Genomic DNA, 25,852 nt, shown 5'->3' on the forward strand with positions numbered 1-25,852 from the left:
GAAAGAAAGAAAGAAAGAAAGAAAGAAAGAAAGAAAGAAAGAAAGAAAGAAAGAAAGAAAGGAGGGAGGGAGGGAGGGAGGGAGGGAGGGAGAGAGAGAGAGAGAGAGGGAGAGAGAGAGAGAGAGAGAGAGAGAGAAAGAAAGAAAGAAAGAAAGAAAGAAAGAAAGAAAGAAAGAAAGAAAGAAAGAAAGAAAGAAAGAAAGAAAGAAAGAAAGAAAGAAAATGAATATTTGGTCTCTTGTCCCCAGTTCCTAAAATCACTTCAGAGCCATAAAAACGAAATGGGTGTCTTGATATTCATAACAAACTGCTTTCCAATACAACTGAGTTTATGATAATGAGGTGACTTTGGGAAAGCCCCTAAGGATGGAGGCTTGTTGCCAGGGGAACCGACCAAGAAGGGAGGGTTGGAACTCTCAGTCCCACCCCATGATTTCAGGGGAAGGAAGAGGGGCTGGAGGTTGAATCAATCACCAATGGCCGATGGTTTAATCAATCATGCAGATATGATGAAACCTCCATAAGAACCCAAAAGGACGGTGTTTGGAGAGCTTCTGGGTTGGTGAATAGGTGAACGTCCAGGAAAAGTGTCACACTTAGAAAAGGCACAGAAGCTGTGCGCCCTTCACCCTATCTTCTCCTACACAGCTCTTCCATCTAGTTGCTTCTGAGTTAGATCCTTTTATAATCAACTAATCATCTAGTAATAAGGAAATGGTTTCTCTGAGTTCGGTGAGCCACTCTAGCAAATTAATTGAACTCAGAGGGGGTTGTTGGAAACTTCTCACTACAGCTAGCCAGTCAGGAGCCCAGGTGACACTCTGGACTTGCAAATGGCACTGGGGGACCTCTTGTAGGACTGAACCCCTAACTTGTGGGATCTGATGCTATCTCCCAGTAGATAATGTCAGAATTGAGTTGAATTTTCAGACCTCCAGCTGGTGTTGGTGAACTGCTTGGGGCCTTGGGGGAGAACCACAACCCCTCTCCCCCGCCACATGTTGAAATTGGGTGGGGAGACCCCTTACCACCTCCTAGGGTTGCTATGAGAATTCAAGGAATTCCTACACAGAGCAGCGGCGCCCAGAGTGAGTACTAGAGGAGTGTTAGCTTCCGCTACTATAGATTTTTCACTGAAATAATTCTGTGTTTCTGTATGTTCGCATTCATCATTTCAAATGGCTCAGCGTTTTCCTTTAGAAATTTGGCACCGACATTTTTTTCTATGCCAGTGATCCCGCTTTGGGGCATCTGGCCAACAGGCTCAAAATGACGCATGTCCAAAGGCATTTATGGGAACACGGTTTGTAATCCCAAGACTGGAGACAACCCCAAAGCTAGCAGTGGGGAACTGGTTAACCTAAGTTATGGTATGGCCAGTTGAAGGACTTGATGCAGCCAGTACTAAGAATGAGATAGATCTTTAGGACAGAGTGAATCCTGATATGCCAAGTTACAGAGCAAGGTGTAAATTACTGGATATTGTATGCAACGCTCGTGCAGACAAACAAGTGTGTTTGCTCCTCTGTATATGGGCTCTTTCTGGAAGGATAGGTATGAAATTGGTCATACAGGCTGCCTACTGGGATGGAAACTAGATGGCTGGGGAGGAGGTGGAAAGGAGGGAGATATCCACACACACCCCCTCTGAGCTGCATGCCCCATCTCCTCCCCCTGCCCCAGCACATCATCCTCCACCCTGCTCCGTGCCCTGGGAGACTGTCCTCCACGGTCTGCATCCACAGTGCCCTTGCTCTCTGGCTCCCAGCTGGCTCTGGCCCATGGGGGCACCAGCCAAGAGCTGGAGGATGGAGCGGTCAGGGTATTTATTCCCTGTCCCTCTTCCAGAGGGCTCTCTCCTCCACAGCCTGCACCCACTGACTCTAGTATAATACCACTTCCTCCTCTGGCCCTTCAGACCCAGGACACTAGTGGCTTCCCATCATCGCTGGCCCTGGGTAGCTCAACATCCCTTGTTAGTTTGCTGCCCACAGGGTACGAACTTCTAGTTAGAAGATGAATAAGTTCTGGGGACCTAATATACAGCATGGTGATTACAGGTAAGTATACCGTATTATATACTTAAAAGATACAAAGAGAATAGTCTTAAATATTAACACCACAAAGAACTGGTAATTATGTGACACAAAGGAGGTGTTAGCTAATGCTAGGGTGGTAATCATTTTGTAATATATAAGTGAGTCATATCAACACATTGTACAGAGTGTTATGTGTCAATTACAGCTCAATAAATTTGGGGGGGAAAACCCAGTAGCTTCATGAAACTGTCTGCAGTTGAATTCTCTGAATATACCCCTTCATGCCAGGACTCTGACTGACACCCTTTTAGATCTTCCCAATGTGCATATAGTAGGCATATTCCAAGATAAGCAAATAAATACATTTTTAACAACCTAACATCTATGAGTGCTAGGATTTTTTTTTTTTAAGATTTTATTTATTTATTTGAGAGAGAGAATGAGATAGAGAGAGAGGGGATGAGATGGGAGGGTCAGAGGGAGAAGCAGACTCCCTGCCGAGCAGGGAGCCCGATGCGGGACTTGATCCTGGGACTCCAGGATCATGACCTGAGCCGAAGGCAGTCGCTTAACCAACTGAGCCACCCAGGCGCCCTATGAGTGCTAGGACTTTTAAAGGTACGATTTAATTTATTCCCGAAAACAAACCTAAGGGCTGGTACTGTTATGTCCACTAAACAGACAGGGAGCGCCACATAGCCAGAAAGTGCTCTAGACCCCAGGTTGGCCCGATTCCCAAGCCTGTGTCAGCCATGCAGGATGGGCCCTAGTGGGCATTCCAGGATCCCCTGCGTACCCTGCAGGAAGAGGGCAAGGAATGGATAAGACCCAGGTTTCCTGAGCTGGTCCTGCTCTATCTGATGTTCTCCAGTGCTTTCTTGGAACTGGAAGACTGACTAAGATGAATGCGGCAGAGTGATATTAAACATATGGAGCCACTGCTGTAGGGGGTGGGCACCGACCAGCGGAAGCGGCATGCCAGGCGGTTAACCACCGTAGAGTTGCCGGGTCCTGGAGAAGTCCGTCTCCTGGGCAAGAGGCCAGGTGTACAGGGCAGTAAAGGGAGGTGGGGAGCACGTAGGGAGCTCAGGGCGGCTGCTGGTTACAAACTGGTATAAACCAGAATATTTAAAAACTTTAACAACTGGCGTGATGTTCCTAGAGTGTCCAGCTGGATACTAACCTTGAAAGTAAGTTTTCCTTCTTACACCCAACCTGCTTCAGAAAGCCTTCCCCAGAGATTACCCCCAGTAAATGTGATCTTGACCCTCTGCGGAAGCCTCCTCAGTGTCTTTCCCATGCCTGGAGGATAACATCGAAAGGCATTATTACGCTATGCATATGACCTCATGATCTAGCCCCTGCCACCCCTTGGGTCTTAAAGCAAACCAGCCCTCCAGACAGGCAGAAATTTCCAGATCCCCATGTGTGCCCTACTATTTCCACCCCTGGGGCTTGTACCCAGGCTGCTTCCATTCCTGAGAACACTTGCTCCCCCCCTTCATCCTTCTTCTCTTCATCTGGTGAACCCCTACTCATCCTTCAGGACCCTTCCTCAGGAAAGCTTACTCTGAATGTCAGCTCTCTGCTCTCGCAGTCCCCTGCACTTAGCTGCCAGGTCACTTTATCTTCCTCCAACCAGCCTGTGAGCCCCCCAAAGGGGGCAGAAGCCTCACTGTTGTGTTCCTACCACGGCAGAAGCAGGCATGGAGCAGGTGCTCAGTAAGTACGCATCGGGTAAATGTGTCTTACGGATTACATATTTGATTGTGAGACTCACGCAGCTGGAAGGACCCTCAGAGAGCATCTCTTCTCATTTAATAACAATACAATAAGCAGATGGAGAAACTGAGGCCCAGAGAGGCCTATGTGATCCTTTTCAATAATTGAAAATTAATCCTGGTGATTGTTACCTCGGGTGCAGACATGTTAGAAGGGTCACTTACTATGTGACAGGCTCTGGTCTAAGTGCTCACACATATCACACCACTAAACATGAACAACTGGATGGGAAATACTTTATTATTATCCTCCTCGGTGTACAGATGAGAAAACTGGGACTCTGGACATTTCAGGAACTTGCTCAGGGGCACACAGCCGGCAAGGGATGGGAGTCCTGACAGTCTGGCTCCAGGATCCATGTTTCTCCAACGCTCCGCTCTGCTGCCACTCCCTAGTGTGGCCACAGGCTCCTCGAGGGATGGCAGCAGCGACCAGCCCAGACCTGGGCACACAGTAGGTGCTCACGGAAACCTTGGGCAATCAAGCTGACATGAGGGCATGATTGCATACTAGGTACTAACAGAGGGGAAAACCCAGACCCCTTCCCGTCTCTTGCTCTGGGCATCTGAAAGGCTTCAGACAGGCTAGGAATGGCTCTCTCCAGAGGGCCATGATCATCACGGCGCTCCAGCAGGGGACAGAGCCTGCTGGGAAATGGCGCCACCTTTTGTTCACTCTGCTTGGGTCCAATCCAGCCAGGAGGATGCTGAATCCCCTGAGACCGATCATCATCACCACATTACTAACAGACAATACATGTTGAGCACCAACTGTGTGCTTACCATGATTCTAAGACATCTGCATGTGTTACTCCACCTAAGCCTCACGATATTCCCCGAGGTAGGTATCACTATCGGTTCCCGTTTTACTGGTGAGAACACTGGAGATGGAAAGGTTGTATAATGGATCCTAACTCACACAGTCAATAAAGGGGGAAAGCCAGGAATCCCAGTGTGGCCGGCACCAAAATAAGAAGGTGGGAGCAGGGCGCCTGGGTGGCTCAGTTGGTTAAGCGACTGCCTTCGGCTCAGGTCATGATCCTGGAGTCCCGGGATCGAGTCCTGCATCGGGCTCCCTGCTCGGCAGGGAGTCTGCTTCTCCCTCTGACCCTCCCCCCTCTCATGCTCTCTCTATCTCATTCTCTCTCTCAACTAAATAAATAAAATCTTTAAAAAAAAAAAAGAAGGTGGGAACATTAGTTAGTGTTGGAATCAGAGAACCTGGCTTCGAACCCCAGCACCCCTTCTTCCAAGTTTCATGACCTTTGCCAAATCACAGAACCCTTGTAAATCTCAGTCTTACCACCTATAAAATGGGTTAATAGTGGCACTTAGCCACCACTAGAATTACTGTAAGGATCAAGTGAACTGTGGCATGTGAAGTGTATATTCACTCAATCGTCATAAGTATTTACTAAGCACCAACTGTGTGCCAGACCCTGCACTAGATCTGGAGTGTGGCCATGAATAGGAGAAATTCCCCACCTGGAGCTTACAGACCGGCCCAGCCTAGTGCTCCGTGCATAGTAGGTATCCATGAACGGTAACCGCTATTTTGGGGATTATTACTTAGAGAGTGATTTTTCTCCCCAAGGGTTGGACTTCCCACCGGGATTGCCTGCCCAAGGGCCCACGGACTTGGCTCCCGGAGTGCTCTGCACACACCCCCCCCCACCCCTGTGTGGTGAGCCAGCCAGCAATAGCATCCCACAGGCCCGAGTCAGCAGACATCTCCTGCCTAAATAAGGACAAGGCGCCCAGGAGGGCTTTCTGTGAGCCTGAGGAATGTGACAGCTGAGGCCTCCCTGCCCAGCACCCTCCCCCACCTCCGGCCCCTCCCCAGGTGGGGCTCGGGCTATGGCATTCCAGCTTTTTCCAGAGCAGCCCCCAGTGTCCCCAACACCCCCCTCATCCTACTCCAGGCTGTTCTGAAAACTGATAAAGAGCCTTGGGAAGGAATTCCAGGCAGCTACAACTGTTCCCGAGGGCTGGCATCTCTGCCACCACAAGGATGAGGAGGAGGGAGGGGCCAAACCCAGCCTCAGAGAATCACATCCCTTGGTTCAAAAAGCATTTCCAGAGATTTTATTTGGTCCAGGCGCTGTGCCAGGCTCCAGAGGGGAATCTGACCCTCTAGCTCTCTTCCTGTGACAAAACTGTGTCACAGCGGTCCTGACTGGGACAAGTCGATGGGGTGGCGCAGGGGGAACACATCCAGCCCAGAGATGGGATCAGGGAAGATCTCTTAGAAAAGTTTGTGCTCACGCAGTGGTTGAGTGGGAACATTTCCGGCCACAGATGACCTGGGTTCAAAACCTGGCTCTGCTTCTTCCAAACTGTGTGACCTTGAGCAAACTCCTTTAATTGCTCTGTGCCTCACTTTCCCCATCTGTGGAAAGGGTGAATAACACCAGTCTCATAGAGTGGGGAGGATGACACGTGTTGGTATGTGCAAAGCGCTTAGAGCAGTGAGAGGAGTTGTGTCCTCAGGCTTTGTTTCGGGTGACTGGAGAGCTTATCCAAACCAGGGAAGCTGAGGGTGAAGGGGAGGCTGCTAATCACTGTACCTAGCATGAACCAGGGCTGGCCCAGGCACTCCAGGCTGTGTGATCGTCCCAGCCTTGACCACACACCAAGGCACCAACTGAGGCTGAAGACTGGCAACCGTGTCTGTCACTCTGTGAGCCCGGCAGCACTGAGCACCATACCCAGCGCACCGTAGGTACCCACAAGGGCTGCTGAGGTTTGTTTAGTAGATCTGACCTTCACATTTCCCAGGAAGAAAAAAATCACCCATACAATGGAGGCATTTAAAACCGAGACTTTGTCCAGAATCCAAAGAAAAATCAAGGATTTCTAAGAACTGTTCATTGAGCTTTTCATGTAGTTCCATGCCCGGGCCCTGGGGTGGTGGAGTGAAGGGGGAGGGGAAAGAGGTGTCTCAAGGGAGCAAAATAAAGCAAAGGATTCCATTCCTGGTGGCCAGCCACAGTTGGCCAGACAAGGAGGAAGGATCTGGAGACAAGGCCAGAGACAGAGAAAAAAGGCTGTCAGGGAGGAGTCAGGTTGCAGGTGGCCTGAGGGATGTGTTCACAGGAACAGATCCATTGTGGAGAGGGCACACTGGGAAGGGCATGGGGATCTGCCTGAGCAAAGGCAGAGAGGTTGGGCGGGAAGGGGGCCTGTGGGGAGGAGAGGGCATGTTGTGATGGCTAAGAACCAGGGCCTGGGACCAGATGCCAGGGTCCAAGTCCCATCTTCATCCTCTATGCACGGGCTGACTTTTGGCAACTCCTGCCACTCTACTTCACCTCACTTCCTGCAGCAATAAAATGGAGCTAACTAACCTTTGCCTTTCAGGCTCGCCGGAAACCGAATGAGATGGTGCCTGGGAGATTCCACTCAGTAGGTGGCATGTTGCAAATATGGGAGCAAGCTCCACAAAGAAGGGATTTTTGTGTGTTTTGTTCATTACTGAATCCCCAGCACCTAGAATAGGGCCAGGCCCAGAGTAGGGGCTTCACAGCACTTTGTCGAACAAATAAACAGCAGCTGTTACTACGATTATCATCCTCATTACTATGCAGTGGTAGGCCTGCCCAGTTAGAGCGGAGGAAGATGAAGGAGCCTTGTGTACAGACGGGGAAAGAGGCCCGGCAAGGTGAAGGGGTGTGCCTGCTGTCACACGGCCAGCAAGTCACAGAGCAGGAACTGCCTCCCTGAACAGGCTCTTCAACCCCACCTGTTCTACCCTTCTCTCTGCCCGCCTTCTGGAAGCATTTCCTGGGTGCCTCCTAAGTGCGGGCCTCCAACAACGCAACGGGGATACAAAGAGCAGTGTCCCGGCCGTAAGAAGCTTACAGACTAGTAGAGAAGACTGACAGGAAAACAATCCACTTTGGAACTTTCAGGCTTCTAGACTCGGGAGCCCCGAAGAAACAAGGAGCTGGCTACAGCTACACGCAGAGCGAGATGGAGGAATCAAGCGCTGGGTTAGCTGTGCACGGGAGCTGCTCAGCCAAGCTCTCTCTCCAGAGAGCCAACCTTGTCACTGCTCTTCCCAGCTCTGCATTGGGGGACAGCACTTCATTAGCAGGAAATGGGCCACAGTGGCGGTATTTACACCACAGAGGTTGGCAGGCTCAAGGAAGCAGGTTCCCCACCTCCCCCCACCACCCGCCCCTCCAAGAGCTACTTCATCCTCATGCGACTTCTCAGATTTGACATGAACTATAAAAAAGTTAACTGAGCAGATTCAGACCCTTGCAGTTCACCTCCTCCCCCGGACAATTTCTGTGACCCCCTTTGAAAAACAGGTTACTAGCTTTCTTGACAAAAACTCTTGAAATCTGTCGTCCCTGACTACGGATCCCCTACCTATTGCAGGACAATCCGAGGAGGGGCGTCTTTGTATGAAAGGAAACCTGCAATCTGCTCTATGAAGGAGGTGGGGGAGCGGAAGAGGACCCCTCCAGGCTGTGGACAGGTGTCCCCTCTTCTCCCGGAGTGTAGTCCTTGGAAAATGACAGTCTTATTTTCAACTCTGAGGCTGTGGTCTTATTCTCCATATCCCTGTGAGCTGGTCCATTAGAGAAGACAGGAAAGAAGTCAGAAAAGGCTGTTCTCAATAGAGGGAACTGCAGGAGCCAAGGCACGTGAGCTGTTAAGACACACACACACACACACACACACACACTGTTTAAGAAACTGAGAAAAGTTCAGCCTGACAATGTCAATGTCATGAGTGAAGGAAGACCTAGGACCGAGGCAGATGATAAAGGACCTTGAATGCTATGGTCACTAAGCATGGCTGAGACCAGTTAGCAGTTCATCAAACCAGTTACCTCTTCTTCCTGGGCACACACCTGCCTGGACTGTTCCCCAGCCTCCCTTGCAGGAAGGTGTGGCCCTGGGACTGGACTCTGGCCAATGGAAATTGAGAGGACATGACGAGCCCTCCTTCCTGGCCTGGCCAATAAAAACTACCCACTTGCATTTATTCTGGGTGTTTTCCCTTGTCACTGGCTTGATGCAGAAGAGCATGACAACCTTGGAAGCTGAGTGTTGAAGATGGCAGAGCCATAAGACGGAAGGAGGCTGGGCCTCCGAATCGCTTGAGAGAGCATTGCCCACCAATAAGGGCACTGATTTTGAACTTTACATAGTGGGAAGTAAATTTAGGCTTGGTCTGTTCTACAGCTGCGTGTGTGTGTGTGTGTATCCTACAAACATGTGAAGGAATGGCAGAAGTGGAGGCTGGTCCTGAGCCCCTCCCGTCTATCTGGGTGGTTCCTATTCCAGTGCTCCTCCAGCAAGCCTCAGCTGTGAGGTAAACCATTTGCCACATGAGGACAGAGCAAGAGGAAGGCTCTGCTCTTAGACAAGATTCAGGGAGGCACCTGTTCATCTGAACGCCCATCCTTTCTTAAGAGCCCCTCAGGCCCACTAAGACGTCAGTCACTGACAAGCATTTAGTGAGTGCCTACTGAGTGCAAGGTTGTCTTAACTTGGGTGCATCTCACCCAGAACTCCACAGAATCTAGTTCTTAGAGCACAGACCCTTCAAAATCGGCTTTCCCTCTCTCTTTCTCTGAGGTTCTGGGAGGACGGAGAGGAGAAATCCGTCTCTTTAGGCCAATGTTTGTAACTGTGGAAAACTTAGCACTTGGGACCAAAATGACAGGTAATACCGGGACATTCATCAGGTCACACTGTTCTTTCATTTTTTTAAAGATTTTATTTATTCATTTGACAGAGAGAGAGAGAGAGAGCACCCATACAAGTTGGCAGAGCTTCAGGCAGAAGGAGAGAGGGTAGCAGACTCCCCACTGAGCAGAGAGCCAATGTGGGGCTCAATCCCATCACGATCAGATGTTTAACCAACTGAACCACCTAGGCGCCCCAACACTGTTCTAAAATTAAAATTCAACCATCCTGATTTCATCAATGAGAAAGTCTCCTTTGGGGCTTTTATGTCTTTAATGAGTCTCTTATATTCCATTATTTAGCACAGAGAGAGAGCAGCAAGCAGCGTTGATCTGAGTTTTTAATGAGCAACAATCTGAGGGATGGTTTAATGATTTTTTTTTTCCTTGTGTGTGTATGTGCCTTTTTTTCCCCCCCTAACTTTTTATCTGACACTGGATTTCTATTTATGGTAATGATGTAAAAATTTCCTTTATAAAAATAAATGTAGGTTTAAGAAAGTTAAAAATATTTTTAAGATAGTACAGAGATAAATAACCCAGGTGGGACGTGGATATAGCATGGCTTAGGAAGGTACATCAGCGACTGGCATTTGGGAAACCCTGCCTCAGCCCATGCTGCCGCATCTCTGTGCCTCTGACCATAGTGGTCCCTCCGCTGGCTCTTCCATGCTGATCTCATCGGACTGCCGTGGCCTCGGGTGGGGCTGAAATCATCTCCCAAAGGAGCTGTGGCAACAATAGCTGCACGTGGCAGCTGCATGTGGCTGGGGCGTGGGAAAGGCCACACAAGGAGACGAAGCTGGGTCGGCTATTTTTCCCAAGGACAAGTAAAGGAGAGCTCAGTGCTCCAGGAAACAGACACCCCCAGAGGCAGGGACTTGCACAAGGTCATTCAGCACGGCGGCAGCAGCAGAGGCCTCTCACTCTCGTTTCACGTGGATGGGAAGATAAAATGGGACAAGCACTACAGACAGCCTTTGATCTAGTCATTGCCCCTTGGAGACCTTATCCTAGAGATATACTAGCCCACGGATGAAATGATGAGTGTCCAGCTTTATTTAACATACCAAAATTCTGGAAACTACCCTAATGATCATGTTCAGGCAAGAGGGTCCTGATTCAATAAATTATGATCCAGCTATATAATGGAATATGATGCAGGTGTTAAAGAAAAAAAGCTGATAAATGTCTTTACTGGGGAAGATACGGAAAGATCTCCAATGCAGACACAGCAGAGAAGCAAAGTTCGGAACAGTATGTGTAATATGCTACCTTTTGTGTAAGAAAGAGAAAATAGGAATCCAAGTATGCATTTGCTCGTGTTAGGTGGAACTGTATGAAATTGCCATTTTGTAGGTCGGACACGGTCAATTTCATGGGATGCACCTTCACATATATACACAGCGTAACTGGAAGGAAAGGAAAAACTGCAAACAACAGTTGCCCATGGGGTGTGGAGATGTCCTCACTGGAGGACACGGAGGGGTTTCCCAAATGCCATTTTTATAATGGTGGGGTTCTGAACCATAGGAATGTGTAAACTATTTCAAAAAAATAAAGGAAGAAATAATTTGGGCTCCAGGATGGCTTTTCTGCTGCAGGAGGAGCCCAGCGGGGCTGCCCCAGGTTAGCCTCTGATAAATCCCCTAATGGAGGACCCGATCTAAGGCATTTCTGACCCTCTACCAGGTGGGTCTGGCCAGGCTTCTGGCAAGGCTGCAGCAAGTCCTATGGAGTAGAGTTTAGGCAGCGGGCTTCCGTCACCTTGGGGTAATACCCCCCTTCCAGGTAGGGCTGCCTGAGCCAGGGCTGATGGGAACAGCGCTCAGCAGTAATGTGATAACCCCCACGAGGGAGGTGGCTTGGCCAAAGGTGGCTCCAGAGACGGATTCCACTGCACCCCTCCTTCCCATCTGCGGTGCCACTCCACACCCCTTCTCGAGACGTCAAGAGAGAGGCTCTCCTCGGAGTGACTGCTGGGACTGTGGAAACATCTTGGAGATCTCAGCTGGTGGAAAAGCGGACCAGACCCTCGAAAGCGGAGGCCGGAGGAAGGGCCTGCATCAGCTTAGGTCGGAGCAGAACCGTGAGGTGGTTAAGACAGCTTTTATGGAGCAGACATTGCTAGTTCCTCACCAAATATCCGTTTTCTCCATCTTCCCCACTCACAGAAGGCTAATCTTGTTTAGGAAAACAACATGTCTGGTTAAAAATACTCATCTTCCCAGACCGCTTGCATGCGGGGAAGGCCACGCGATCCATCCTGGAGAGTAAAATGTAAATCTCTGGGGTGGGCTTCACTCCCCCATGAAGGGAAGCTGTTGTTTTGTGGCCTCTGCCCTGGGATGAAGAGGTGAAGCTAGGGGTACGGTGGCTGTCTTGGAGAATGACAGAGACCACACTTGCAGGAGAGTAGGAGGGAAAGACAGCTGGAGATGGGTCCCTGCGGGCATCCCGGGGCTGCTGCGACAGCCTGGCACTGCCTCCCTGATCTTACGTGAGGTCCACCCAGGGGTTAAGACACTAGAAGCAGGTTCTGTCGCCTGCAGCTGAGCGCCATTCTAACTAACCCGGTCCCGGAGCTAACTGGGCTAATGGGACCGGTGCTCAGAAGCTGCAGAGAGGCAGAACATTCTTCCGGTTTTAGCAAAGCCAAACGTCAAAGTTGGCCTGGACCTTCTCAGGAGGGGTGTCTCCTATGCCCAGAGATACAGAAGCGGTGACCGCAGGGCCGTCTGGTGTGGGTGGTGGGGAAGGCACTCTGACGCTGGCTGGGGCTGGACCAAACGGCCTTGCCTGCTTTAATCATACCCACTTTGGGAGGTGAGGAAAGGACCCCAGGATGTGTGCCCAGTTATGTCTGGGCGAGGCCGCTGCCCTACCATGCCCTCAAGGCCCTCCCCAGGCACTGTCCTACAGGGCAGTCAGTGGGGGAACGGGCTCCATCTGCACCATCCCAGGGAGGCGGCGGCTTTCGGGCACTGGACACATGCCTACTGCAACCAAAGAATGGAACTTTCCATTTATTTAATTTCACCTCATTTAAATGTAAATTGCCACATGTGGCCAGTAGCTCCCATGCTGACAGAGGGATCTGCCCCCACCCCAGCCCCACACTCGGTCTGGCCTCTCCCGCTGCCGTCAGCCGCGCTGCCCTCCCCGTTGCTCCCAGAGCACGCCAGGCATGCACCCACCTTGGAGCCTTCTCCTCGCTCGGCTCTCTGCTGGGCTGCTCTCCCCCTCAGACATCCCACTGGCTGATTCTTTCAACTGCTTGGTGTCAACTTCTCAGCGAGGCCGACCCTGACTTAGGTGAGAAGGCAGCTCGCCCCCTCCCACATGCTCTATCATTTACTTATCCTGTCGGCTGTGTTGTTTGTCTCAACTAGAACTTCAACTCCACGAAGGCCGGAATCTTTAGCTTTTCTTCCCCCAAGAGCCTAGAACCCTACCTGGCCCAGAGGAGGTGCTCAATAAATATTTGCTGAATGTGTGTGAAGGCTTAAGTGAGTCGAATGGAGGGTGCTTCCTATCATGACATGTTTGGGACCTAACGTTACGTCCTGAGCCTCACTCTGTCCTGGGCGCTATGCCAGGCGCTGGTACCTGGCAGTGAACATGGCAGATAGGGTCCATACCCTCAAGGAGTATGCAACCTAGGGAAGACGGGATGAGTAGGGACAATGGCGGGGCACGGGTAGCAGTTGAGGCAGGGGCACCTACCACAGGGAACCCAAACTAGCAGGGAGCTCTGAGGGAGAAACATTTGCGCCGAGTGAGGCCTGACCAACGACAAGGTGTTAGCAAGCTAAAGATTTAAGGAAGACCACTGCAGGCAAATGGAACAGGATGTAGGAAGGACCACAGGCAGAAAAGAAAACAGCCCTTTGGAGGAACTGTGGCTGAAGGTGGGTGATGGGGAGAGTGGCTTGAGATGGCGCTGGTGGGGTAAGCTGGAGCCAGACAGGAAGGGTCTTACGGGCCAAAGTCAGAAATCTGAAATTTCTCCTAGAAGCAGACATCACTGACCCCACGTCACATCTCCTCAGTCTTCTCATAATCTCACCAACTGCTGTGGAGGCAAGTTCCCTGTATGGTAACGTTCCCCTTCGCACTGCTGGTGTCTCACACAGCACAGTCTTCTGCTTTCTGCCCAGAGCCTGCTCTGAGGCTACAGGAGGCCCATTCGGCCCCACCCCAAGTGCAAGCACACCAGGGAGTGGAGGAAGATTTATGTCCCCAGGGGAAGTCTTCAGTGAAGGGGGTACTGGAGTGGGGGTGCGGGATAGGGCTTTGTCCACCCACACTCCATCCTCCAGGTGCACAATCTGGGGGGTGTTCTGTATCAAGGTCCCAGCCCAATCCACTCCCTGCAGCCTACAGTGATGCCTCCATAACATGCACTTAGACTGGCTTTTCCTTCTTCCCTGTTTCTACTCTACCCACTCACCCCCCTCACCTTCTCCTTCCTGCATCACCTCCCACATCAGCTACCTGCACCCAAATCCTTGCCTCAAGCTCTGCTTTCGGGGGAACCCAAACTAAGAGCCCCAGGAAAGTTTTGCTTACCAGAGTGCATGCTCCGGCTTATATTTATAAAAGCTCACTCCAGCTGCTGTGTAGAGGAGAGTACAGGGCAGCAAGAGGAGTGAAGAGCTGCTGAGGGGCCCTTAACAGTGGTGCAGCACGAGGGGTTGATGGCCAGCACTCGGCTGGTGGCAGTGGAGACAGAGAGAAGGGGCCGGAGACACTTGCATCCCCCTTGGGACCAGAGGCTCGGTGACAAGTTGGGTGATGTGGAGGCTTGGCCTATGCCTGCCTGGCTGTGAGACCAGGCCCGCCGAGTTCCATCCCTCAAGTCCAGCCTGGCTCTGGAGCCCAGTTGCAAAGGCACTATTTTTAGAGATCTGGGTGTTTACTTGAAGGATTTGAAGCCTGGGCTTTATTTTTAACTCCTCTCCCAATGGCAGGACTCACTGGTGTGGACTTAGGAAGTCAAGTGGAAGTTGGATTGGGCTTTGGAAACCCAGGGGAGAAAAGTGGCTCGCACTGGGCTCACCAAGGATGAGCTTGGAGGAAGAGCCTGCTGGCCCCTCCACGTTCCACTTGCCTGAGTTTCTGATGATAAAACAGGCAACAGCCTCTACTCACCAAGCACCTGCTGAGCGCCGAGACCATGCAAGCCCTCTACGCACATCACCTCATGGAATCCTCACTGTAACCCGGGAGGCAAGGCTGATGCTGTCCCCATTCTACAGATGAGGAATGTGAGGCTCAGAAGGACCAAGGACACGCAGCCAAGTAACAACGTGGGATTCGAACCTCAATTTCTCTGTCTCCCCAGCCTATGCTCTCAACTGCCCTGCCGTACAAAAGGACGGCCAGGCACCAAGGTCCAGGCACAGAATATCAGACTGGCAGGATAGTGACGTGAAATGTTTAAGTTGAAGGACTTCTTCTTCCAAAGTGGTTAAGGGGGAGGAGTCTGGATCTGAGAATTCAAAGCCTGGTTGTATCAGTTACGTTGGGCCTTTGGCCTAGTTTCCTCGCCTATGAAATGAGTTGTTTATTACATATAAAGAGCACCTCACTCATGAGGACTAAGTGAGATGACACACATAAAGGGCATCAGCACAGAGCCTGGCACGTGGTGGTGAGAACAGGCCCTGCCCTAAGCACTGTCCTCTCAATGCCTCACGAGGCAGGTGCTCCCATGATCCCATCTTAGAGACGCAGAAAGGGGGGTACAGAAAGCTTCAGGGAAGTCACCTGCCCACGAGACCAGCCAGTGTCTGGGACTAGAACGCAGGCAGTGCACGCCGGAGCTGAGCCCTTGAGCACTCACCTTATGACAGCCCCTGTCATTCTCATTCTGTTACTGTGATTCCAACACCCCATATCCTGGCCCTTCTGGCACAGACCTCTGAGTCCCTTGTGCTGCTGGAGCTCAGCTCAAGTACCAGGGTCAGGGGCCAAGCACTGGCTTTACGCGGTCGGACTTTCCACTGTGATGTAGGGAAACACTTACATTGACAGAAAGCACCATTTTTCTCCCGAACGTGCAGGCTATTGGCCTATCTATTCTCTGACTCTGCTACTGAGGCTAAAAAATCAAGCTGGAAAGGTTCTGGAGTGGGACCGTAGGCCCAGATTATAGGGCTAAGGGTTGGGGAGAGAAAAACATTCCTTTCCATCTTCCAGAGCCCTGTGCTCTTCCTAGCTGATTTATTAAATGTGACCCAGAAGTCCACTGAGGTTTCACCTGAGCCCTCCAGACATGCCCCTCTCTCTGCATGACGCTGGCTGGGTGGCCATCCCTTTCTAGACCTCAGTCCCCCCATCTGTGAAATGAGCACATTGGGCGGCATCTTCCCTGAGGTGCCTTCCAGTTCCGAGCAGCTTTTTCTGAGGAGTGACTGGAGCTCACTGGGTCTTTTCTCGGGTTTTCCACTCTCCCAGCTTGGCAGGTGTGCTCCCGAAATACACTGCCCCCTAGTTTGAGCATCTTCTTGCTGCCAGGGGCCCAGGCAAGGTCTCCTCTCTCCCCAGACCACTCAGCTCAGAGACTGGCCTTGGAGTCACAGCTGGCTCTCGTATGTCACAAGAGTCCGACTCTGACAACTCAGGACATTCCATTCACCCTGGTCTTCATTCTCTGGGAGCAAAGGGATTTTGTCCACTGGCCACTCTCCAAGGAGGGATGTGATGGAGGGCAGGAGCCGAGGGTCAGGGGCCTCTCCAACATTTCAAGGCCATCCTGGGGAGTTTAATGCCCCTCAATGGAACCCCATATCCAGGTCCAGGAGGAACCAGGAGGCAAGCCAAGGACAAGCTTTTGCCTCTATGAGCATGGGCAGTTGACGGTGGTCACTGGGTTGATGGAACACCTGAATGTCCTCAAATAATTTGGCAAAGATGCAAAAGACTAACACATGGTGTTGGTGAGAGTGTGAGGAAAGCCATCCTCCCGGGCACTACTGGTGTGAGCAGAAGGTATAAATTTGGTGCAACCCTTTAGGAGGTTAACTGGGGTTCTGGTAATAATGAAAACGCACATTCTTTTTGACTTGGCAATTCCACTTCCAGGAATTTAACCCACAGACGTAGATCTATGCGAGCAAGGACAGGCAACAGGCTAAGGATCTGGCCCCCCTTGCAACAATTGTGGTGGGGGGACATTAGACAGGGGTGGCTTGGATTTCTACTTGTTTGTGTTAATCCATTCAAAGGTACTTGAGTACTTGAGTACTGGAGGAGAGAGACCACCAATTTACCTTTTGACAGTGAATACCAAGAGTCAGTCCCTTGCAAAGACCCAGGTGGACTGGCATCCTATTTCCAATGCATTCCAAGGATGGTCGGACGTCGCTGATGGAATAAGGTGCCGCTGAGCCATTCCTTTCACCAGCATACTCTTCTGTGAGCAAGAGTATGTGTCCAAGGATGTTCACTGCAGCTTTTTTGTAATCGTGAAAGCATGAAATGGTTTTAATCTTCATCAAGATAGATCTGGTTAAATAAATCATGATACTTCCAAACTACGGAACAGTATGCACCTGTTAAGAACAGGGCAGATACATGTGCATAAGACAAAAAAAAATCTCAAAACATATGAAGTCAAAAAAGTAAGCTAAAGTATATTATGTAGGTAACCCTAGTTACAAAAGAAAAGAAAATCAAAACCTCAGAATGGATAAGCAGAAGAGGGCTGTAAGTGAGCTCTTAACGTGGTTACACCAGAGCTATGGCTGAAACCGGAGTAGGAGAGGAGTTTGATTACTTATCTTTTATTATTCTGAATTTCATTGAATTTAACAAGTATGTTGCACTGAACAATGGAAAAAGAGAAAAAGAAGAAAAAAAAGGAAAGAAATGAGAGAGAGAGAGAGAGAGAGAGAAGCTCGCTGTATGTGTAGCAGCAGACCGTAGCGGCTGAGAACGCAGACTCTGGGGCCGGACTCTCAGCCCAGCACGGACTAGCTGTGTGACGTGGAACATGTTAAAGAAGTCTCTGTGCCATCATTAGAATGAGCTGAGAGCACGCAGCCAGGCACCTAGAACAGTGCCCGCACACAGTACGTCTGACACTCCTCAAGCTGGCATTCACAGCCCGTCCTAGCCTGGCCCTCGGCGGCCTTCCCAGCCTTATCTCTATTCTCTTCCCCACCCACTCCAGCTCTCCATGACTCACTGCTCCCAAAATACACCACACACATGCCTCCCGCCATGCCTCTACCTGGAACGACCTTTCTTTTCCTCTCGTCCACCTGGCAAACCCCCAACCAGCATCACCCACCATTGCAGGGAGCTTTCCCAGACCACCCCTGGGGCAGCTGGTTGTTCCTTCCTTGGGCCTCTCTGCCCCCCATCATGGGCTGTGTCGAAGCCCTGTCTGTCTTTTTGCCGCTAAGCTCCGAGTCCCCGGAGGATGCTGACCACACCGATGGGCTGCGTGCCGCGTGCCCCGGCACAAGCCTGGCACAGAGTAAGTGCTCATTGGTTTGTGACAGAAAACCTGCCAAAGGTCAGACAATGGTTAAGAGCATTCTAGAACCAGGTCCCCCAACTCTGCCATTACTCAGCTGAATTATTTGAGATACTTAACCTAGCTGTGCCTTGGTTTCCTCATCTGTCAAGCGGTAATAATTTTACCTTTGTCACAGGGCTGTTTTGAGGATGAACTAAGTTGCTACATATAAGAAACTTAGAATCTTGCCTGGCTCTCAGAAATAAGGACTATATGGATGTCTGTCAAATGAAAATCAAAGAAACAGGCTCAAACATGGGCAACTGCCACGATCCCCACTCACACCTTGTCCAAAGCCAGGCCCTTCTCCCCCTGGCTGGTCTGCATACCCTGGTGGGGCTGGAAATGAGGGTTGGCAGTGCAAAGCCCCAGCTTAAAACAGCGCCAGACCCCTTCTTCTTGTTGGTTGAGGACAAACCTCGGCCAGGTGCATATAGGTCTTTCATACCTGGCAATCTCTTGCCAATGTCTCTTTTTAACAAAAAGAAAGCAGATTTTGGGTTTAGAACCTTTGGCATTAATAGTCTGACTTCTGTTTCAGAACATGATACTGGTTTCCCACTTTCAACAGTGATTAGAAAGTCCTCCTTTTCAATAAATGTGCATAAGTACTTTTAAGTAAGTTGATTTAAAGATAGAGACTAAGAAAGTAAGTAGAGGGAGTACATGATGTAGCAAGAATTGGGAGGTGGCATGCAGAAGAGGCAAGTTTGGGAAACACAGTTGTAAGGACTGTGAGAGAAGACAGGTCTTCCCTCTGGGCAATTTCATTCTCAGGGCAGATTCTTAGATCCCTATAGATAAAGGATAGAGTAACATATACAGTACACTACACAGGTGTGAGCTGGTGCTTTTTTTTTTTTTTTAACTCTCTTCAACACCACTTTGAAGAAGGAATTAATTCTCATTTGACTGAAGAGGAATGTGAGGCTCAGAGAGGAGAAGTAAGTTGCCTAGGGTCACACAGCTTATAGGAAGTTGAACCCAGATTCAAACCTGGGTCCACCCAACACCAGAGCCCAAGCTCTTAGCTAATGTAACACACACTCCTGCCCACCTGAGAAATCACCTCCCAGTAACCTGCAAAGCCAACTCTAACCCTACACTCAAGTTGGGAATTTCCAGGGCCAGTCTAAGGAGGAAATGGGGAATGGGGAGGTAGAGGAGCAGAAGACAGACCAATTCAGTGGGTCCTGTCTTCAGGGCCAAAGGATGCCATGCTGGCACGAAACCTGAGATGTTCCAAACCTCAGGCCCTGGGGCAGCTGAGAACTCCTGCAGGCCAGCCCTGGCCTCTGCTGTGTGGACATGACAACAGAAATACTACAATGACAACAGCAGGTAACATTTACTGAATCCTTGCTGCTTCTAGCCCTGTGCTGAGTGCTTCACGTGCAGTTTCTGATTTATCCTTTGTCATATCGTTATTTTCCTTTCAGAGAGGAGAGAACTAAAGTCTGGAGATAAGACAAGATATGGCAAGCAAAAGGCAAGGCCAAAGCAGCACTCTTAACCACTCCCTGTACTCCTTATGGAAGGGAGCCATTTATCATCACAGTGTTGGCCTGACAACCAGAAACATTCAGGCACTCCCCAAACATCCAGCTTTCCTCCACCAGGATCCATGACCTTAAAAGGCATCACAGAAAGAGTTTTTAGCCACAAAATCAGAAGACCTGAGGCTAGCTCCCCCTCAACCACTTAGTGGCTATGATATGTCTTTGTCCCTTTCTGTATTTCCATTTTCCCATCTGGTTAGGGAAGGAATCAGACTATCTCCTAGAGCCCTGGATGGGTCCAGAGCCACACTGCCCCATAAAAATACAGTATGAGCCACATGTATAATTCTTAAATTTTCTAATGGCTACATTCAGAAAAGTAAAAAACACAGATGAAATTAATTTAATAACTATGTTATTAATATTATTAATTTAACAATTATGTAATGATGTTTTATCCAGCTCAACACATCCGAAACATAATCATTTCAACATGTAATCAATATAAAAAAATCAATGTAAAATTCACAGGTTCCTTTACACTTTTTTCTTGCTAAGTCTCAGAAATCCAGTGTGTGTTTCACACTTAACAGCACATCTCAGTTCAGATCAGCCCCATTTCAAGAGTTCGGCAGCCACTGAACGGCTACCATATTGGACATTGCAGGTCTAGAATCTTTTTTAGGCCACAGCCCATTTTAGGGGGATATGATGCCTCGGCTTTCTCTCTTCCCCCTGGGAAAGCTCTCCTGATCCTAGACTCTGAGCTGACAAGTTCCATGGAAGCCCAGGACCAGGAGATTGAGGCCACAATGAAGAGAAACCCCAGGTCTGCCTGAGCCAAGGAGGCTGGTGGCTGCTAGGAAGGCTCCCTGTTCCTCTGCAGCTCGATTACTCACCAAAACTCCTGCAAGGGAGACAATCCTGCTTTTCCTCCTAACCCAAAGATTCCCTTAATTGGAAAATCAGTCTGAGCTTAAAACTGAGCCAGGGAGCTGCCCCTCACATGGTAAGAGCCCTGCAGGCATACAGGACGTGTTCCCTAGGCACACGAGGAATCCAAATCTCCCCTGCGCTCCCCTCCTGGCAGATCTTGTGGAGGAAGCTGGACAACACCTTCTCACTCCAGAGATTCAGGTCCCAGCTATGGGCCTGCTAGCCTTCTCAAACAGAGCTCAACATCGTCGTGTTCAAGGGCACAGGCCTTGGTGGCAAGGACAAGGAGGTCAGGGAAAGCAAAGGGGCGGAGAGGGGCAAGATTTTGCCCCCACCAGGTGAGAGCCTGGGGAAATAAATCCCTCCTTCTTCCCAAGCTTCTATTTCCTCACCTTAAAATTGAACAGGTTAGATGATGACAATGACCGCTTTTGCTGCACCAGGCATTTCCTAGGCATTAATTCATCTACTCCTCAAAACAACCCTAGGAGGAAAGAAGATCCAGGGTTCAGAGTGGTGAAGCCCCTTGGTCACACAGAGGAGCAAGAACTCTAACTCATGATCTTCTGAATCAAGAGGCTAAGCTCTTACCTGTTGTAAGCTCTGCCATGTCCCAGGGTGGCCCAGGACAGTCCGGGCTTATGCCTGTCACAATGATAGACACTTGGCCTACTAGTGAAAAATGTTCCCTTTGGAAGAAGGGACAAATCTTCCTTCCAGAAGAATTCCAGCTAATGTATGTTGATACTCCTCCCTCTGGAGCTTAATTCCAGACCTTTCTCCCTCTTAAGTGTGGACTGAACTTAGTGTCTGGATTCCAAAGAACAGAGTATGGGAAAGGGAAAAGGGGAAATGGTAACTTTATAGCAGAGAAACCTGGCAGATACCAGGTGTTCAAGGTTAACGTCATCCGTGATGAGTCATGTTAAGACCACATGCCCTAATATGATATATGATATATGATATGATATGATATGATATGATATGATATGGCATCTTACCTCCTGTGGTCTTCTTCCCCCAAACCTATAACCTCAGTGTAACAATGAGACAAACATCAGACAAACTGAGGGACATTCTACAAAATGCCTGGCCAGTTCTCAAAACTGTCAAGGTCATGAAAGACAAGGGAAGGCTGAAAAACTGTCCCAGACCAGAGAAGACTAAGGAGACATGACCAGTGCATGCAATGTGGGATACCGGATGGAATCTGAAACAGGAAATGGACAGAGGTGGGAAAACTAGTACAATTCAGTCGAAGTCTGGAGTTAACAGTAATGTACCAGTGTTGGCTGAGACCAGTGTATTATGGTAACCTAAGAACTTAACACTAGGGGAAACTGGGCCATCTTAATGATACTAACTGCTCACACATTCACACCATTTTAAGGTTTACAAAGTTCAGAGATAGCAAGATGTGCTGGTTAAAGCTTCAGAATCAGAAATTTAGGAGCTGGAGCCTTGGTTCTCCCACTTGCTTGCCAGGTGGTCTCGGGGGATATTACGTTCTTTCTCTGGGCCTCAGTTTCCACATCTGTATAATGAATTCACTGAATGACGACAATGACTAGTAATGCTTATTGAGCCTTTGCTAGGTGTCCAGCACTGTAGTGGGTACTGTGATGTGCCCCCCAGTTTCCTCTTCAGGACCCAAAGACTTATTTCTCCTCTCCTCCTCCCCCAGCTGGTCAGAGGGGCACCACCTATCAGCCTTGCCCAGGGGTGGCCCGTGGCTGAAGAAAACCGTCCAGCCCCAGGTCACACTCCTTTCTGGAGGGCAGCTGCAGCCAGAGCAGACGGTATACAGATTCAGTGCCCTCTCCTCAACTAGGGATGACTGTGAAGGTCATCTCCACCGCAGCATAGCTCTTGTGGTTGGCTGAGGCCCTTGTGGAGACTGCAGCCCAGTGTCTCCCTCTGCCCAACCCAACTTCCTTCCCTTCCCCACAAATGTTGCTCCTGAGTGTTCCCCATAAACTCACCTCATGACAGGACTGTAAACCCCGGGACCTGTACTACCTTTCTTCACCCTCAGACTAACCCTATTTTTATAGATGACACAACTGATATTGAAGACGAAAACTGATTTGGCCAAGAACATATAACTAAGAAATGCAGGTGCCCCAGGTGGGCAAACTAAAGGTTGGACAGGCAAACTGATCTTCCCAGGTCTCTGAGCAAAATAGAACCAAGATTTGGTCCTATGTCTGCTTTACCCTGAAGACCACGGTGCCACAGCCTCCAGCCCAGGCCATTTAGAGCCCCCAGCAGGATTGCTACGGGCACCAGAACAGACGAGTGCTTTTCACCCCTGTCCCACCACACCCGCTGCCCTCCCTGCAGTTCACTCCACATTCGCAAGATGGGAATAATAACAGTACCTACCTTTGTTGAGATGTTGTAAAGATTGAGTTAATTTATGTAAAGGCCTCAGAACAGTGGGGCATAAAAAACCCTTTATAAATAGCAGGTTGAAAACAAATCACATAAGCAGCATTAAGGTTGAAATGTGAGACATTGTAAGAAAATGTCCATGCAATCCAGTGAGGTCAGCCTGTAACAGGGGGCTGGGCTCCATCAGCTCCCTAAGGGAGTCAGGCTTTACCTGAGCTCTGAAAGAGGAGTAGGAATTAAATGGGCAGCAAGGGGGAGGGAGAGCAGTCTAGGCGAAGAACCAGTAGGAACAAAAGCTCTCCGGCAGAAGGAACTAAAGGATGATAAAAGGCCAGCATGACTAGTTCAGAGAATAAAATTCAGGTCCAGGGCAAGAATGGTAGAAAATGAGGCAGAAAAGGAGTGTAGGAACCAGATTACGAAGGGCCATTCACTACCTGGGTGATTTGGGACAAGTCACTCTATATCTCTAAGCCTCATTTGACCCGTGTGTAAAATGGAAATAAAACCAGAACGGATCTTATAAGGAGATTAAATGAGTCAATATTTGTAAACTACTCAAACAGTGCCATGTACACAGCGAGAACTATAAACGTTTGCAGACAACATTAAGACTTTTTCTGAAGTACAATGATAAGACATGGAGGGGTCTGAATATGGACAAAAGGGTGGGTGCTGAATGGATAGGAAGGTGGATGGACACAGGGCTAGTAGGTGGATGGGTGACAGTAGCTGAGTGAGTGGAAGAGAAGAGGGATTGTTGAATGGAAGTTATGGTTGGGCTCTAGAGGTGGCTGGCTGGCTGGATGATAGATGGGTGCTTGCATGAGTGGGTAGGTGGGTGGAAGCATGTTGTTTCAGTTGATGGAAGCATGGGTGATGGGAGATGGGAGTGACTGGGTAAATGGAGGAGACTGGGTGAATGGAAGTGGTTAGGTGAATGAATGCATGGATGGATGTTAAGACTTGGTAGATGGAAGAAGTAGTTGAGTGAATGTGGGTGGTTAGTGAATAAGGGGATGGGTGGGTAGTTGAATGGCTGTCTGGATGGGTGTCTAAGTGGTTGGGTGGATAGGTGGGTAACTGGAGGGTTGGGTGGGTAGAAGGGTGGAAAGTTGGATGGGTGGATGGGGGTGGATGAGGTTGTGGCTGGATGCATGGGTGGTTGTCCAGGTAGATGTCAGAGAGGCTGAGTGACGAGGTTGTTGTCCTCATGGAGGGGTTATTCAGGAGGTTAGTGGAGAAGTTAGGTGAACAAGGGGCTGGGTGAAGGAATGGATGACTGGGTGGCTGGACCGGTGTCTGGAGGATGAATGGGTAAACAGAAAGTGGAGTGGGTAGGTGGGGTGAAGAGATGGTTGTTCAGGTGGCTATTAGAAAGCCTGGATGGGGCACCTGAGTGGCTCAGATGGTTAAGCATCTGCCTTCGGCTCAGGTCATGCTCCCAGGGTCCTGGGATCCAGCCCCGCGCCGGGCTCCTGGCTCAGTGGGGAGCCTGCTTCTCCCTCTCCTTCTGCCTCTCTCCCTGCTCATACTTTCTCTCTCTCTCTCTCTCTCTCTGTGTCTCAAATGAATAAATAAAATCTTAAAAAAAGAAAAAGAAAAAGAAAGCCTGGATGAATGGAAGGGTTAAGTGAATGGAGGGTTGGGTGAATGGGTGGACAGGAGTAGTTGAGTGGATGGATGGGTGGACAGGTGGATGGATGGACAGATGGATGGATGGACAGGGACCAAAAGCGCCTCCAGTTAACTCTCTAAAGGTCAGGGGGTACCCCTGATGGTGAAAGAAGCAGAAGAGGCTCAGAGCCTGGGCCTCCCGGGTCGCCCTGCCCGGAACCCCTACCCCAGCAAGGCCCACCCCGCCTGCGCCCAGCCCGGGGCCTACCTGGAGGCGGCGATCTCGGCCTTCTGGCGCGCGATGGCGGCGGCGCGCTGGGCGCCCTCCACGCTGTGCTCCACCTTCTGGCGGACCTTGTTGCTCTTGAGCGGCAGCACGCGGCGCTTGGTGCCCTTGACCAGCACGTTGTGGCGGTACTTGCCCTCCTCGCGGTGGCCGTCGGGCAGCGTGGTGCAGCCGTAGCCGTGGCGCAGGTTGTCCAGCCACTCGCCCTCGTAGCGCAGGCCGCTGGAGCGCTCGCTCACGCCGAAGCCCGAGCGCTTGTCGTTCTTCCACTCGCCCATGTAGGTCTCGGTGGTGGTGGCGTCGATGTCGGCCTCGAACGGCGCGGCCTCGTCGGCGCCCTCGGCGCCCTCGCCCAGGCTGGCGGTGGACGCGGCGTCGCTGGCGCCCGAGCTGAGGTCGCTCTTGAGGAAGCTGACGCGGCTGCGCTGGCTGCCCAGCGACGTGCGCGACTCGGCGCGCCTCAGCCGGCCCAGCAGCGCGCCCCGCTGGAAGAGGCCGCCGCCCTTGGGCGCCCGCGCCGGCTCGGCGTTGGCCAGCAGGCTGAGCGCGAAGCCGCCGCGCGGGATGGCGGCGGGGGGCAGCGCGGGGCCGTCGGGGGCGGGCGAGGCGGGCGAGTCCGGGGCCACCGTGCCGTTGCTGTGCTCGCTGCGCAGGGACGAGAGCGACGTGCGCAGCGGCGAGCGCACCACCACGGCCATCCCGTAGGGCACGCTCTGGCGCACGCCGTAGCCGTGGCGCATGCCGTTGGTGAACTGGCCCTGGTAGGTCCCTGCGGGCGAGGAGAGGGCGCGTCAGTGGCCGGCCCGCGGGGCCTGCGGGCGCGGGGCGGCGGGCCGGGGCGGGGAGCGCGCGGGTGGGAGGGCCGGCGAGGCTGGGGTGGGGAGGGGGCCGTCCGTGACGGCGCGAGCACGTCAGTGGGCGAGCCGGGAGGCGATCACGCAGGGGTGTGAACACTCCCGGCGGTGGGAACGCGCAAGGTCACCGTGGGCGAGGCAGCGTGAGGGCGTGCGAGTCCCGTCAGTGTGTGAAGCTGTGTGAGCAGGCAAGACCCCGGAGTGCAGGCG

At 50.9% G+C, this 25,852-nt stretch overlaps 1 protein-coding gene across 2 annotated transcripts in view; it reads right to left on the reverse strand.

Moving 5' to 3' along the window:
- JPH2 (junctophilin 2) overlaps positions 1-25,852 on the reverse strand; it is a 63,410-nt gene that overhangs the window by 17,138 nt on the left and 20,420 nt on the right. The window contains exons 2-3 of one of the 2 annotated variants that reach the window (XM_035006359.1): positions 24,771-25,557; positions 18,545-20,975 (exon numbers count right to left, since the gene is read on the reverse strand). In XM_035006359.1, the coding sequence (XP_034862250.1) occupies positions 20,954-20,975; positions 24,771-25,557 (809 nt within the window). In that variant the 3' untranslated portion in view covers positions 18,545-20,953. Of the gene's footprint in view, positions 1-18,544; positions 20,976-24,770; positions 25,558-25,852 lie in introns of those variants that run through there. The other variant, XM_035006358.1, reaches the window with a different exon arrangement.

This window comes from Mirounga leonina, unplaced genomic scaffold, assembly GCF_011800145.1.
Source record: "Mirounga leonina isolate KUSES-001 unplaced genomic scaffold, KU_Mleo_1.0 Mir_150, whole genome shotgun sequence".
Taxonomy (NCBI): domain Eukaryota; kingdom Metazoa; phylum Chordata; class Mammalia; order Carnivora; family Phocidae; genus Mirounga; species Mirounga leonina.